The sequence below is a fragment of the Arvicanthis niloticus genome, chromosome 30 (genome assembly GCF_011762505.2).
Source record: "Arvicanthis niloticus isolate mArvNil1 chromosome 30, mArvNil1.pat.X, whole genome shotgun sequence".
Classification (NCBI taxonomy): Eukaryota; Metazoa; Chordata; class Mammalia; order Rodentia; family Muridae; genus Arvicanthis; species Arvicanthis niloticus.
The window spans coordinates 18,736,570-18,752,529 of record NC_133438.1 but is presented as its reverse complement, the minus strand read 5'-3'; the positions used below and the strand labels follow the sequence as shown (position 1 = coordinate 18,752,529).

Sequence of the window (15,960 nt, the reverse complement as noted above, 5' to 3'; positions counted from 1 at the left end):
GTGAACTACTTATCTTTGTGCCCTACCCCAACACTGGGGTCACAGGCGAATGCATCCAGAGACCTAATATCAAGTCTTCAGGCTTGCATGGCAGGAACTTTACCAACTGAGCCATACTCCCAGCCCCACTGCTGCTTCTCTGAGCCACCATCCCTCATCAGAATGGCCTGATTCAATTCAGGGTCTCCCTCTTTCTTGGTGAAGCCCAGATCCCAAATCTGAACCTCAGCGCACCAATGAGCTGCTCAGTTCCAGGATTCTTCCTGGGGCGTCTCCCCTGGGGAAGCAGGGCTTAAATGGTAGGAGCTTAATGAACATAGTGAAGGTGTTCTAAAGATACCAAGCTGTCACTAGCTGTGACAAATGTCCACCAAGTCATCAAAAGCCCTCAATGCAAGCCTTTTCCTAAAGGCACTCCCCAAACACAGGCTTGGCGAGAACAGCTTCCAAATTTGTCCTCAAGGATCTCAAGGATATACTCAGTCTCTCCCCACTGCTGCATATTCATGCCATTTTCCCCACTCAGTGGCCATAGCAGATATTTGCATTTGGTGCATATGTGCCTTTTCTGTCGCTCTCAGCACCATGATTTCTTCCCAGCCTTAAAGATTCTCGTTTCTTTGTCCTCTCACCTCCTACGACTTTTTACATCTCACATATGTAGATATAAAAATATTTTCTGAAGTTATAGGTGAGATGGAATGTACGCTAGGGGGGAAATCAGTGAAGAATTTACAGATTCCCTTAGTACAAAGACACCATAGAGACATTGTGCCCAGATGGGTTGGGGCAGGAACTGTAGGGAGATATTTGCAATGCTATACCAACTTACAATATAGTTTTCAAAGAGCAAGAGGTGTGTAAGCCATAGAATTAGTTAAGCTGGCAGGGGCACAAGCAGGTGCTTCCCTACGATAGCGGTGTTTAGAAAGCGATTTGGATCATTAGAGGGAAGCCATGTAGGTTTCCAGGGAACACTTTCTCCATTCTGCTGTGCAATCTCTACTGTGTTTGTCCTTAGCTTTACCGCTACAAGAGAATTTCATGGTGTTCCAATGTGTGACTAATAAAGGGATTTATAGAGGACCAGACAGGGCAATTTCCATCACCTGAATTCATCGGTTGCATTTAAAGAAATACAAATTGGTGGCTTAGAGCATGGTGTACTGTAGAAGTTAATGTTGCCTGTCTTCAAAATTTCTCAAGTGGCCTTCTAAAAGAGCCTCATCGTCCCCAATACAGTGATCCAGGGAAGAGCGGCCGTGGGTTGTATCATAATTTTAAACTCACTGACTCCAAGGCAATTGCCCTAATATCCATTTTAATATATGAATGGAACCATCTAGGAGTTTATCTTGTTGGAATGTGCGGAACTATCAAATGCATGTAGGGACTTGTTGGAGATTGCCCTGGTGCTTTTGCATTTTGATGCTAATTCTGCTTCCTCAAGAGGACTGAATCCCATACTCAGGTGATTTCAAGAGACCCTTCTCCCCGTTTTAACTGGTCAAATAAAGGCTAGAGCCTGTGATTGGGCAGTGGAAGGGAAAGGTGGGGCTGGAGGTTTTAGAGAGGGAGAGAGAGGAAGTTGGAAGAGGAGATGAGGAGACAAAGGAGAAAGAGAAAGATGGAGCAGAACAATGTGGCCTGGAGGAGCTGTAAGTAGCAAGGGATCTCATAGCTGGGGAGTAGAGTAGTGTAGTGGTAGATCTGCCCAGTCTAGGCTTGCAGCTTACAACTATTATAGCTGCACGGGTTTACTGGGGTTGGAGAGTCACCACAACAGGGACTGGGAAATGTTTTGAATGTATTCTGATTTATTTGTTTAGTTATATTTTGGGATCTGGAAAATCTGGAATTCATGAAAGTATCTATGCAATTTCTGAAGATAAAACTATTACAGGTGATGTTTGAAAATGCTGAAGACAGATTGTAACATTTGTCCTTGTACCCACACAAAACTGATGAGAAACTCCTCATCGATGGGAATTTCTCTTTGAAGCAGACAAGAGACCATTGCAGGGAGCCATAACCCATCAAAATGCGGAGTTGTGAGCTACGTTCTAACTGATACTATGACTCCCACATGTAATACTATGTATAACTGATACTATATACATGTATAACTGATACTATGACTCCCACATGTAAGGCTCAGAGACCACTGAAGAAATATAAAGACTGTAAGCTGTGAGACTGTGTCTCCTGAGGATGTCAGAAGCTATACCCATGAAGTCTCATCAACATGGCCACCAAAACACAATGCAAACAATGGTGACACCAGCTGACATGCTCACACAGAAGGGGGAAGCTCAGGCAGCCTCAACCTTTGACAAAGAACTCCAGGCAACTAAGGAATGCTGGGAGCAGGAGCAACACTCTTCCCCAGGGAAGAGCTCGCCAGTTAGTTATCTAATGCCCAGATGTCAGCCATGAACATGCATACATACAAGTAATAGTATACACATTGAACAGGTTACATCATGTATTTAGTAATATATGCATATTGCTAGTAATATATATAACATATATGTAATATGTATTGCACTGCATATATCTGTATATATATTTACATACACATATATGTAATAGCAATTTTTAAAACGAGGCCACGAATTTGGAAGAGAGTAAGGGAAGTGGAAATATGGATTTAAAGGGAAGAAAGGGAATGAAATGATGTCATCATAATCTCAAAAACAACCAAACAAACCTTAAAAAAAAATAAGAAAATAAAACGCTAAGAACAATGGCTGACGACAGGGTACCCGCTCACCAATTTACACTTAAGGATGTTCTATCTGAAGAGCAAACATGTCTCATTGATTGTGTGCCTGATGTGACATGTAGATTATAATGTCCGACTGCTGTCATCACCTCTCTAGTAAAACATATGATTTATGGGAATTGACACATTTGGGCTTTTTCAGAAAAGCATTTGATTCTACCTATAGTCTAGATGTAAATCTAACACAAGTCAAACATTCCTAAGGCAGAAGTAGAGAGCGTAAGGGTTTAAAAATTCCAAACATAAAGAATGTTGACAGGACGTCACAAGTAGAACACTCCTCACCCGGCCACATGGGATGAGTTGCAATAAAAATGATATAAAATGACCTTGAGACTGGTGTGTAAGATATACACATATTAATATAGTAGATGAAGTTCCTATTCAGATATGGGGTCTATACCTAAGGAATCACAAATAATCCAAAATCTGGAAAAAAAAAAAACTAGTATCAGATACACTTCTAATCCCAAAAATGTCATATAAAGTACAACAACCTGTATATCCAAAGGACAAAGGCCCTCCGTGTGGTCTACACTGAGAAGGGGACTGGCAGAATCTGGGATTTTACAAGTGAGGCCAAGCTGAAAGCTGACACAGTAGAGCCCCGCTGTTCAAAGGATCACTTTCCTATACCCTTTACTCTTGTAGGATCTATTTCTCTACTGACTGACTGTTAAAATGTTGGAATGTGGTTCTAAATGAGAATATTTCCCATACAGGTTCCCTTCATGAAACTGACAACCCACAAGTGAAACAGAAGGGGACATCCTCCAGATACCTAGGCATCTAATGTCACCAGGGGAAATGATGTGACCCAGCCCAGCAGCCAAAAGACTGGCAGTGTCAGGGCAGATGCCAAAGAAAACTGCCCTAGGCTCCTTGAAACTATAGAAACTTAAGGTTAAAAAGAAGCTCCGATTTCTGTTTTAAACTCATACATTAACTTCCCCCAGGGACACATCCCGGGAAGAGCACAATCCAGGAGAGGGCCCAAGATAAGAAGTAATCAGGAAGCAGGGCCCTTAACGTAATAAACCTGGGTAAACAGAAATCTGAGTTACCTAGAAACCAAGCCTGGGAACTGCTGTTGGACGTCAGCCTTTGTGGTTATTGTTTAAGAGGTAATTGTATAACTGCCCTCGTAAACTCTGTGAAAATGGTATATAAGCTGCCCTTAGCTTTAGTCTGGGGTTCCTCTTGCCTGCATGCAAGGGAACCCCAGTGCACTGGTTATCAATTTATCAATAAACCTCATGTTTTTGCAGTGAATCCCGTCTGTGAGTGATTCTGTGGGAGCGTGTCCCCTGGTTTGGGATCTTTGGGTCCAACAAAACCACCTGGCCAGACTGGGAAGTGAGGCTCAGAACCTAACTGGTTTGCTCAAGAATTCTGTCAGTGAAGCCCAAGTCTAGAGCAACATTTGCTTCCTGGTCCGGCGTTCTGGGAGCAGGGTCACATGGGGAGTCCACTGACAAGGATCAGACTCACTAGATATCTAGATGCCATTCCTTTATAATATCAGCTGACCCCTCTCATGTTTGTAGAAATTTAGAACCAGGTTAGTGTGCATGTATGTCTGTGTGCATGTGTGTGTGACTATGTATGTGTGTGTGACTGTGTATGTGTGACTGTGTATGTATGTGACTGTGTGTGTGTGACTGTGTGTATGTGTGTGACTGTGTGTATGTGTATGTGACTGTGTCTTTGTGTGTTTGTGGTGTGGGGGGTTTCAAGGACTTTCTCTTTATTACTCGTCTTTAATTTTTGAAATATTGTATTTGGTGAATACCCCATTGTGGGAGATGTCACCTTTTAAGTAGAATAGATTTGAATTTAATTTCAGCACTCTTTTGTTTTATATCCTTGGCCATTTCAGCATAAAGTTCCCCCAGTGTCCTAACCTAGAAAATACTAATTACTTCCTACTAGAACCACTTAAGGATGAGATTTAATTGTGTGCCCAAATCACCTGGCACCTTAGCCCAGGTCTTCATGGGTATTTAACAACAGAAACTGACGGGCAACTAAAGTTAACAGAGAGACGTGGAATCTGGGTACTACATCTTTCAAGCTCCTTAGATTGCCGGTAAGTCCTTCAGGAGAAGATATGGACTGGTGCTAAAATGTGTTGATTTGAAATTGGTCACGTGGATTAGGGGATAGTCAAAGTAACAATGGAGCCCTGGGGCCACTGGACTATGGTTCAGGTCCAAATTCCTTGCAGCAATGTGGTTTTGCCTAGGGCACCCAACCCCTGGAGTGGGTTTCCTCCTTTGAAAAACAAGGACAGGCCTAAGCATCTTTACTTCCTTTAGGGTTGCCCAAGAAAAGCTGTGAGGGCTCCACTACTAAAAGGGGGTTCCTGTCGGCAGCTCACAAGGGAGTTATGGCTAGCCACTCACAGGGGTTCATGGACAGCCACTCACAGGGGTTCATGGACAGCCACTCACAGGGGGTTCATGGACAGCCACTCACAGGGGGTTCATGGACAGCTACTCACAGGGGGTTCATGATTCGTGGCAAGCTTCTTAGAGGGGGTTCACAGCCAGTAGCTAGCAGATGTGCATACGCAAATTGCTTTCTTCTTATTTGCTACTCTTGACACGGGATTAGCTATTTTGCAGACACCACTTAGGTTGTCTTTGAGTTTTCTGTTCTGCTGTTACTTGTGTCCGAGGTTGACTGCTTTGAAATCATGCAACAGTCTAAAGTCAACAAGTGGTGTGACACTGTGCTTCCTCTAGCATGAAAGCAGGAAACACTAAAACTACAGAGACCCTGCTCATGGCTTTGGAACACCAACCAGGACCCAATGGTTTCAAGAAGAAAGAAAAGAAGAAAAACAACAGGGGAAAGAATACTTTATTACGGGGCATGAAATGTAGGAACATATAAAGGAATATTTCATGATGTAGTATCATTTACCCAGTGAAAAAAATAGGCAAAATCCACAAGCAAACTGGACTGTGTGTGAGATGACTACATATTTAATCTCTAATCACTTCCTTCCCCGTCATCTATCAGTAGCAGCAGTTTTAAAGTGACTACCCAAAGAGCTGTTACAAATAAACATAACATGGGGGGAAACACTGAAAGAATGTTCGTTTACAAATGAACCAGTGCAAACTACTCAAATCTTGAAGAACACAGCCTTGGGCTCATCCTCAGAGAGTAGGGAATAAGAACCCTGAACATTGTTCACTAAGAAACTAGAAAAGACCAAACTGTACTTTCATCAGTGTAAAATAATAATGTGTATATTATAGAACATTCTTAACCCACGGCTGCAATGATTGCACTTGCTAATGTTTGTTCAAGTACTGATACTCAATAGGCATTCAAACTCTCAGAAAAGGGACCATGAGGCTGGACAAGCCCAGACAATGCTTCCTCTGAAGTAACAAGGGCCACATCAACAGGAGGCAGGTGACCCTTAGAATACTGTGGTTGGTTTTCTTTTGTTGTTTTTGTCTATAAAGGATTTTTCATAGTGTATGTGCATATATATGCACACATATAATATTATCTGCAAGGACTCATGAAATATCTTACAACAGCTAATTAAGAAGTTATTTCCATAAAATGAGTCGAAGATACCAAAATGAACATTCTAAAACTCAACTTTATGGCGATGACGCCGATGACGGTGAAGATGGTGACCATGATAAGGCAAAAATATGTTCTCTTTGGCAAGAAGTTGTTCATTCCTTACCAAATATTGGTCTGCGGGCTTTGTAGAAACCGTAAGAACACTTTGGTTACTCACCAAAGAGCTATTTATTTACTGGGCTGAGAGTTCATAAACATGTTACCGTGCTTCACAGCACTGGAGAGCTATGGTCAAACCATGATGACATCAGCACTGCTTATTGGATTACCGTTATTAAAAACTCTTCCTTCAAAAAGCTCCTTTCTAATTCTGGCCTGAGTCTCAGGCTTTAACAAAAGTTCTTTGATCTGTTTCACTTTGGACTTCAGCGCCATCCTTTCTCGGTGCAAAGCTTCATTAATTAAGTCTTGGGTTCCAACTGACTTCTTGCCTAAGGGAGAAAATTATATAATACATTTAAAGTACAAATATCAATGAACTATATTAAGTATGGCACATTGACTTATCAAAATAAGGCTTAGAAACCGTTACGACATTACCCACATTTCATAGAAAAGATTGCATTTTGCCAAAAATATATAATTTACACAAAACTTAATTTACTGTAAATAAAGATCACTGTGTGGTAACAAACAGCACATGGGGGACAAACAGCAAACATTGGCGACTCACTATACTCATGGTCATTTCAACAGTGACAAACTGAACTTAGTACTTGATAGCTGTGTGCGAGTTTTGGCCTCTGATAAAGTAGTCAAAGGATGGAAGCAATGTAAACGGCAGCTTTCCGTTGGTGGCAAGTCCTCTCCTTTTGAGTCGGGCAGGCCATCTGAAGCGCCCACTCTCCCTTGTGCGTGATTGACGGCACGTGGTCTTAGTGTTGTTCTTCTGTGAATTAATTTCTTCTGCTGGTCCCAGCACCCCATTCTTTTCCGTTGTGTCGTAGCAACACCGAACGCATCATTCATAAAAAGTATTAGGTGATCTCCAGGGCTTGAACAAGACACTTCGCTAGCACACTGCAATCAGTCTGAGACTTAGCAGAAGGGCAGCGGACTGGATTCAGCTCTCACTTCCGGTTGTTATCACTAGCTTCACCATTCCGATCTCCCTCCTCAGCTCTGGTGAAGTTCCCCTCCCCTGGCTGCTTTTTGCTCTGCGTCTCGTCTAGGTACTGCTGGACAGCCTTGAGCACGGCGTTCTCCACCAGCCTCTTACTGAGCCTGACCAGTTCAGCATCCTCAGGCTCCCTTCGGTCCTTCTCACCTACATTCCACAAGAGAAGAGAGGTCACTGAGCTCGTATTGCCATAGCAACTAGGTCACCAGGGCCCTGCTAGCTCAGCTAGTTAAAAGAGCAAGTGTCCTTTACTCTGGCAAACGGGGTCTATAATTCCAACAAGAATGGGTTGCTTTTTCCTATGACATTTGTCCAAGCAGGAGCCTGTCTATTCCTGTAAATTTGGGGCTGAAAAGCAGCCTGACACACCCTGGCAGGCAGCGCTGCAGCCTTTCATTTCTACATGGCTCTGTGCTCCTCTCTCACCCAAGGCTAATGACAACAGTGGAGCTGCATGTACCCACACCTGGGGTCGCGAGCACATGAACTGACCAGGAGATCGGGATCTGCTGCTCCTTCTCCAGTGCTAACTATCAGGAAATCAAGATTGCCCCGGTTATCGTACAGCTTAGAATCACTCTCCTTAAAACGCTTGGCATAGAGATCCGTTGTTGATAAACTCCCAGCGCTCACACCAGGACACATGTCGTAATCATGGCCAGCCGCAACTGGTGTGAAATAGGACTGCAGGGCTAGCATTCCCATTTGTATTTGTTTTGGGTTTTTTTGTTTATTTGTTTTTGGGGTGTGTGTGATTGTGGTTTTTTTTTTTTTTTTTGGTTTCTGGGTTTTTTTTTTTGTTGTTGTTGTTGTTTTGTTTTGTTTTGTTTTGTTTTGTTTGAGACAGGGTTTCTCTGTGTAGCCCTGGTTGTCCTGAAACTCATTCTGTAGACCAGGCTGGCCTCGAACTTAGAAATCTGCCTGCCTCTGCCTCCCAAGTGCTGGGATTAAAGGCGTGAGCCACCACTGTCCGGCGCTTTGTTTGTTTGTGTGTTTGCATCCCATTTAAAAAATCTCATTGCTATCACTGTAATTCAAGAGACAGGAAATTCTCCTAGGAAGGGTTAAGATCCTGGTGGGAACTTCCCGGAAGTCACTGCCTAGTTCTGTCCCACTGGTGATGACCCAGGTGTCAGTATGTAAAGTATTCGCTTTACTGCTGTGAATAGGAACCACTATGCTAATCCATCACCATCCACACTCCAAATCCTCTCTATCCTAGGGAAAGGCAAAAGGGATCTTGCACCATCTCCAGTCAGCACCCTCGGTCTTTCCATTGAGCTGCAGGCTGGAAGGCAGATGGATGGAGGTGAAGAAGATAGTAATTACCTACCTACCCTAAGATGAGCTCACTGTGGGACAAGCCAGGGGCTCATGATAACCAAGCCAGTGCTTAGGACTGGGGCAGGATACCATGGGTGTGATTAGGAACATAGGACTGTTATTCTCTATCCTCATATATAACAGGGCTAGGAGAGCAAAAGGAGTGCCCAGGATCATACCTGGCCCCTGACTGCCTTCAGAGCCCCATTGTCTACAGCACACATGCGGATTAGCCACCCCCCATCTCCCAGGGACAAACATCACAAAGGAAAGGGAGGATGGGTTAAGACCAAGCGAGAGAGATGCCTTAGCAACCGCTTCCCCCTCAGATGTGGCAATATGGCAAACACCATGATCAGAGGTTTAAGCACATGTGCACGGAAAACATGTTCAGAACTGAGTAAACTTTGACTCAGGGATAATTACAGAGAACCTACCAAACAGATACTGTGAAAAGCAAGAAAAAAAATGTTACTAATATAACTTTAGGCAAAAGTTCAGATTTTTCCTAGTAAGAATGCACGGAAATGTTACCTACTATTTAAGTTATTTGCTTTCAACCTTATATTGCAATATTTACCCCATACAGATGATATTTCTACGTGCATTACAAGCAACTCTTTGTATAGTGGCTCTTCGATTTGAAAACAAAATGAGATGTAAATGAAGGGATGCTATTTAAGGACCTTTCAAAACATGACTTTTAAAATGACTTTCTAAATCTCCTACCTAGGCTCAATACCCAGACCAGAGACTGTAATTTCGTGGACTGTTCTAGAACTCCGGCCTGCTTTCTCGATGGGTAAGGTAACAAGGTTGAACTTACGTTTCATTAATAATTCATTCTCCAAAGTCCTTTCCAGTTCTAATATCATGAGCCTTGTTATTTCCGGCAATGAAGAATCCTGTGACTTTAAAGGTTAAGATATCTGAAATACCCAGGGATTCTGGTTCTAATATATGTCTAGTCTCAGGATGCAAGTTCAAGGCTAGTGTGGGCTACAGAGGGGTGCTGGTCAACACCTTTCCTAAAGAGAGGCTGAAATGTAAAAGCTTCTCACAAATGGTAATCTCCATTCTGGTCGCCCTGGTTTTGTTCATAACTTTACTATTATCCATGTCAATCAAACTGAAAACATGGTTGTCTTTGACGCTTTCCTGCCCTTCGTCAGCCCACTTCACTGCAGACCACTGTTAATATGTGTTATACAATTTCTCCTGTCTTTGAGGCACCCAACAAAATGCCTCTAGATTCACTTTTCTAAAGTGTCCCTTTCAGACCGGGCATAGCAGTGCACACCTCTAATCACAGTACCTACCAAGCAGAGGCAGGTAGCAGACCTCTGTGAATGAGGCCAGCCTGATCTACAGATCAAGCTACAGGTTAAACAAGGCTACATAGTGAGACCCTGTCTCAAACAAAAGAAGAAGAAGAAGAAGAAGAAGAAGAAGAAGAAGAAGAAGAAGAAGAAGAAGAAGAAGAAGAAGAAGAAGAAGAAGAAGAAGAAGAAGAAAGAAGGAGGAGGAGGAGGAGGAGGAGGAGGAGGAGGAAGAAGAAGAAGAAGAAGAAGAAGAAGAAGAAGAAGAAGAAGAAGAAGAAGAAGAATTAAGACGAAGAAGAAGAAGAAGAAGAAGAAGAAGAAGAAGAAGAAGAAGAAGAAGAAGAAGAAGGAAGAAGGAAGAAGGAAGAAGAGGAAGAAGAAGAAGAGAAGAAGAAGAAGAAAAAGAGGAGGAGGAGGAGGAGGAGGAGGGGGGGAAGAGGAGGAGGGGGAGGAGGAGGGGGAAGAGGAGGAGGGGGAAGAGGAGGAGGGGGAGGAGGAGGAGGAGGGAGGAGGAGAGGAAGAGAAGGAGGGGGAAGAGGAGGAGGGGGAAGAGGGGGAGGAGGAGGAGGGGGAGGAGGAGGAGGGGGAGGAGAAGCAGCAAACAAACAAAACACAAGCACTCAATTTGTTAATTAAAAGATCAGATAAAACATCCCTTCCACTCTCCACTTCCCAGGGAAGCAAGGTCACATTGCAGGAGTTCCTGAGATTTGCCCAAACAGTCACTATCGTCCCTCTTCTGGTTCAAATTCCAACATCCTTAGAAGCTTTCAGATCATTCCTTATTACCAGACAGTCCCACTCTTTCCCTTCCCATTAAAACTGTACCTCCTCCATGAGACTTTCCCTGCTTTTCTCAGTGGGAAGGGCATGTGTGTATGCTCACCTGGCCATTCTGTCACTTATGCACAAATGTGTCCTAAGTGTTTACTATATGCCTACAGAAATACAGTCTAAGTGTTTACTATATGCCTACAGAAATACAGTCTGTTTACTATACACCTATAGAAATACAGTCTGTTTACTATACAACAATAGAAATACAGTCTAAGTGTTTACTATATACCTATAGAAATACAGTCTAAGTGTTTACTACCTACCTATAGAAATACAGTCTGTTTACTATACAACAATAGAAATACAGTCTAAATGTTTACTATACACCTATAGAAATACACTCTGTTTACTATATACCTATAGAAATATAGTCTAAGTGTTTACACCTATAGAAATACAGTCTAAGTAGTTATTATATGCCTATAGAAATACAGTCTAAGTGTTTACTATATGCCTATAAGTAGTTATTATATGCCTATAGAAATACAGTCTAAGTGTTTACTATATGCCTATAAAAATAGTCTAAGTGTTTACTATATACCTATAGAATTACATTCTAAGTGTTTACTATATGCCTATAGAAATACAGTCTGTTTACCATATACCTACAGAAATATAGTCTAGGTAGTTACTATATGCCTATAGAAATAGAGTCTATATTCTCTCAGCCTGTAGAAATACCACAGAAAATAAACCAAGATTCTCCTGGCTTTCTTTTTTAATTCTTTTATAAATGATGGACATTCTTTATTAATTCAAAGGCATAGTCTAGTCCCTGGGAACATGGGTCAGTCAGGAATATGCCTGCAAGCAAGCAGGGAACCTGCACGTGGGTCCACCAGCAAACACATAAAAAGCTGGGTGCAATAGTGCATATCTGCAATACTGGCACTGGGGAAGCAGGAAGAGGGTGTTGGGGGAAGAACTCTGGAGCTCACTGGCCAACTGTTCTAACTGGTAAACTCCAGAATCATTGAGAAACCCTGTCTCAAAACATAAGGCAGAGTGTGATCAAAGAAACAGCTCCCCTCTATATCTGGCCTCTATGTGCATGCATACACATGTGCATATACACTTGCATGTATGAACACATGCATCCACATGTACATATATCCCCACACAAACACAGGCTTGAGGACAGAAACTATAACTGATCTCTCTTGCCTTCCTCTCTGCTGACATATGGCACAATTTATTCATTACAATGCTCAATAATTTTTTTTTTTTTTTGTCTAGTGAATTTTTTGTTGAAATCCTTGGAAGCAGTAGCAACAGTTCTTGAATGTTATTATCGTCCTATATAAATAGTACACCATGGTCAGAAATTTAAATGTAAAATTAAGTCTAAAATAAGAGCATAGAATTTCAAAATAATTCAAATGCCTATGTGAAAATTATACATCTACTTTAACTGATGAACCTGATTGGTAAGACAACGTATTTCTATGAATCATAAATTAACAATCCACAATAAGTAATTATTTCACCAATCAATCAAAAATAAGCAAATTAACAAATCTTCCAGATCTGACCTGGACTCCAGCTTCCCCCATAAATTCTGCAAACCCACTCAGGCTATTAATATAGCAAACTGGGTGTGGTGACATAGGACTATGATTCTAACACCACGAGGTTCAGTCAGGAGGATGAGAAGTGTGAGCTCATCCCTGGCCAGCCTAGGATACATGAGACCCTGTAAACATGCTTATATGTGTGTGCATGCATACACATGTGCATCTAGGGAAGGCTCATCGCAGAAATCTGTAAAAAATGCAATATTCCAAGAAACCAGAATCTTCATTCCAGGGAGAACCTATCTTCTAGCTTTCAGTAGAGTTGGTGCAACTTACAGAGATGTTTTCAGATTAAAGTTATGCTGTAATTTCCCTCAGCTTAACAACTGCATAAGGACAGCAGTCTCTCATGCTGACCTCGGAGGTAAAGGGTGTTCATTCCCCAGATGCCTTGTTAATAACAGCAGCTCAGGACAGTATGCCAATACACACAACTCTCTTTTGATTCCAATAAAATAATTAAATAAAGGAACAAAAAATATTCCTAATAAAAGGATCAAACTCTCGATCTAACTTCTTGGTTTATGTGGTGTACTGACTCTCATACCTATTAAAGAGACCAGCTTTTGCCTTTGATACTGTATTTGAGAAATCCCCCTAACGTGTCCTTAATGGGAGTGTTTGAGACTGAGTCTCCCTCTGTAGCCCAGATGGCTTGGACTCATCACAGAGCCTTGCAACAGTTACAACAGACAATAATCCCTGTCTCAACCTTCCAAATGCGGGAATTACAGGCATCAACCACCACACCCGGTTCCATAATGTCTTAGGAAGATACTAAAATTAAAAAAGAAATAAAAAAACCTTTAAAAACTACAAAACACAACCAAATATGGTGGCTTATGCCAATGCCCATTGCACATGGAAGACTGCAGCAGGCGGGTGAATGGGAGTCTGACCTGATTTTATGGTGAGTTTTCGACCACTCTGGGCTATAAAATAAGCTTACCCCAAAATATCAATCACTAAATGAAAATGAATCCACTCAATACAGCATATTCTAAAGGATACAACATTGAAAATATTTCTCAGTAAGTTTCACATGAGCAATTAGGAGTCAGCAATTCTCTATGAGTGTGGCATGATCTATTAAATATACTGAGATCTTTGGTACCAAATAGGTCAGTGATTAGGTTTACTTTTTTGTGATCATTAAAACAAAACAAACAACAACAAAAAAACCTCCTCAGTGGTGGCAAGAAAATTTTAGAACTGCTAGGATAATTTACGGTAAGTCTTAGTGTTGCTCAGATGATCTCAGCATATGCTGAGATGACCCAACAACAGCTGGGCTGATGTCACATGAAAGGCTCTAGAGATTGCCACTAGCTTCCTATGTCCTGCCAACATCTAAGCGTGTTTATACCAACAAGAATAAATCAATGGATAGCAATGTAATTTTTAATCAGAAAATATAAAAATGATAGAGAAAGAGAAGGTGAGGATGGGGGGGAAGACACACATACCTCCACTTGTACGCGCACAGTAGGGGGACATATCAAAATGAGAGCCTTCACACCTGAGAACATCACAGTTGTCACTGCACAGCCGCATTAGGGAAAGCAGAGCCTCTCTGCCCCCCGAGGCTGCAGTAGCAGCTCCCTGGCTGTCACTATGCCTCACAAAGAACATATTGTATTATACCATAAGCCATATAGGTTCTGTTTGCATTGTCATGAGAAAACATAAAAGAAGAAAAGCCAAGAGGTTTATCTATGCTCAAAAGGTGTGCACACAAAAGGAAGACCGACCGGTATGAAGGCTTAGTCCTATCATACCAGGCCATGCTGAAAACTACAAATGTTAAAAGACAAACAGTAAGGGATGAGGACAAGATTCCCCAGGAAGCAGCACCTGAGGGGCTTTCCAATGTGATTGCAAGGATAGAAAGGACAATGGGAAGTCTCAATTAAAGCACTGCATCCAGGGAGAAGTGTAAGTACTAAAAGCCGGTGACATTTGTGGTGGCCCATGCTACTAACTAGTACTTGGGGGATGGAGGTTGGAGGAGCCAGAGTTCAAGGTCATCATCATGGGGTACACAGTGAGTTCAAGATCACACATGGTCTCAAAAACCCAAACAAACAAAAACAAAAGAGAACCAGTCACTGAAACAGCAATTGGGATAAATGAAGTCAGGAAGAGGTTGTCACTAATGCCAGCTTGCCGGAAAGATGTTAGGAGAAACCCCACAGAGAAAAGGTTCAACAGGCAATGGGCTTGATGCTTCCATACGTGGTTGTAGCAACACTAAACTGAAGCCACCCGTGGCCTGCCAATACTTGTGTGAAAAGAGTCCATCACCTCCACTAGGAAAAACTCAGTGTTTTCAACAAAGGTGAAATTAGTGAGTCAAGTGTGAGCAAGTCAGGCTTGGGACACCAGGAGACAGAGCAAGTGAGAAAATACGACAGGTGGCCAACAAGCTGAAGGTGGCAGATGTCTGTGTGTAGCCTGCAGGGCCAATAGCAGCTCCCCACAAATAACTGCTCACAGTCACTGAGGACTGCAAACCAGTCATGAAAGCCACCCTTGGTGATGATTCGGAACACTCTCAGGTGGCCTTACAGGCCTGCAGTCAAGACTGTTCAAATAGCCAGGCATGGGTGTCCCAGGCCTATATCACAGAACTAAGAAAACAGAGGCAGGAGGGTCAAATGTCAGTGTGAGTTACACAGTAAGGGCTGGGGGCTGAAAAAGATAAATGGAGGAAATGAATAAAAAGATTGGAAATTTCCTTAGATCTGAAGAAGGCCTACCTCAGCATCTTACTTCAAAATGCACACTTGCTGTTCTAGAAACCCAACTATGTCTGCCATAGAAAAGGGCTTTGCTTTTAACTGTGGCCATGTATGGAGGTCAGACGTGGTGGCCCACACCTTTAATCCCCATACTCAGAATGTAGAAGCTGGCCAGCCTGGTATGCACAGGACAGCCAGAGCTATGTAAAGTAACCCTATTTCAAAAACAGAACAACAGCAAAAACGTATGGCTGGCCATCAGGCATGGCAAAAGGCAGCCAATATCACTGGTCATCAGAGAGACAAGTCATAGTGAGAGGACACTACTCACCCATTCAAATGACTTGGTTTAAAGGACACAAAACACTAATGGTTGCTGAGGGCAGGAAGCCAGCAAGTAGATCTTCTACCACGGGTGAGAAGGCACATATCCCATTTGGGGGAGTTTGGTAATTCTTAGGCTATATTCTCACCAAACTATCTAGCAATCTCACCTCTAGTTTGACTTGCAAACAGGTGACTGCAAGCATATGCTTGCCGAATCGCTCACAGCAGTATCTGGAGCATTCCTCAAAAGTCGCTTAAACTAGGAACTACCTAAGCGGCCTCCATCTGATGTGAGAGGTCTATGTGACGAAAACACTGC

General features: G+C 42.4%; 1 protein-coding gene across 7 annotated transcripts in view; it reads right to left on the bottom strand.

The window, feature by feature from the left end:
- Nucleotides 1–5,632: 5,632 nt before the first annotated feature.
- The window catches only part of Akap7 (A-kinase anchoring protein 7), a 132,786-nt gene continuing 122,458 nt past the window's right edge, over nucleotides 5,633–15,960 (bottom strand). For 2 of the 7 annotated variants that reach the window (XR_013108258.1, XR_013108260.1), the window contains 2 exons: nucleotides 7,071–7,664; nucleotides 5,633–6,828 (listed from right to left, as the gene is read on the bottom strand). Coding sequence is in view for 4 of the 7 variants with exons in the window: in XM_076928015.1 (XP_076784130.1) it covers nucleotides 6,629–6,828 (200 nt within the window). In the remaining 3 variants the exon portion in view is untranslated. Of the gene's footprint in view, nucleotides 7,665–15,960 lie in introns of all 7 variants that reach the window. The other 5 variants (XM_076928015.1, XM_076928013.1, XM_076928016.1 and 2 more) reach the window with 4 other exon arrangements.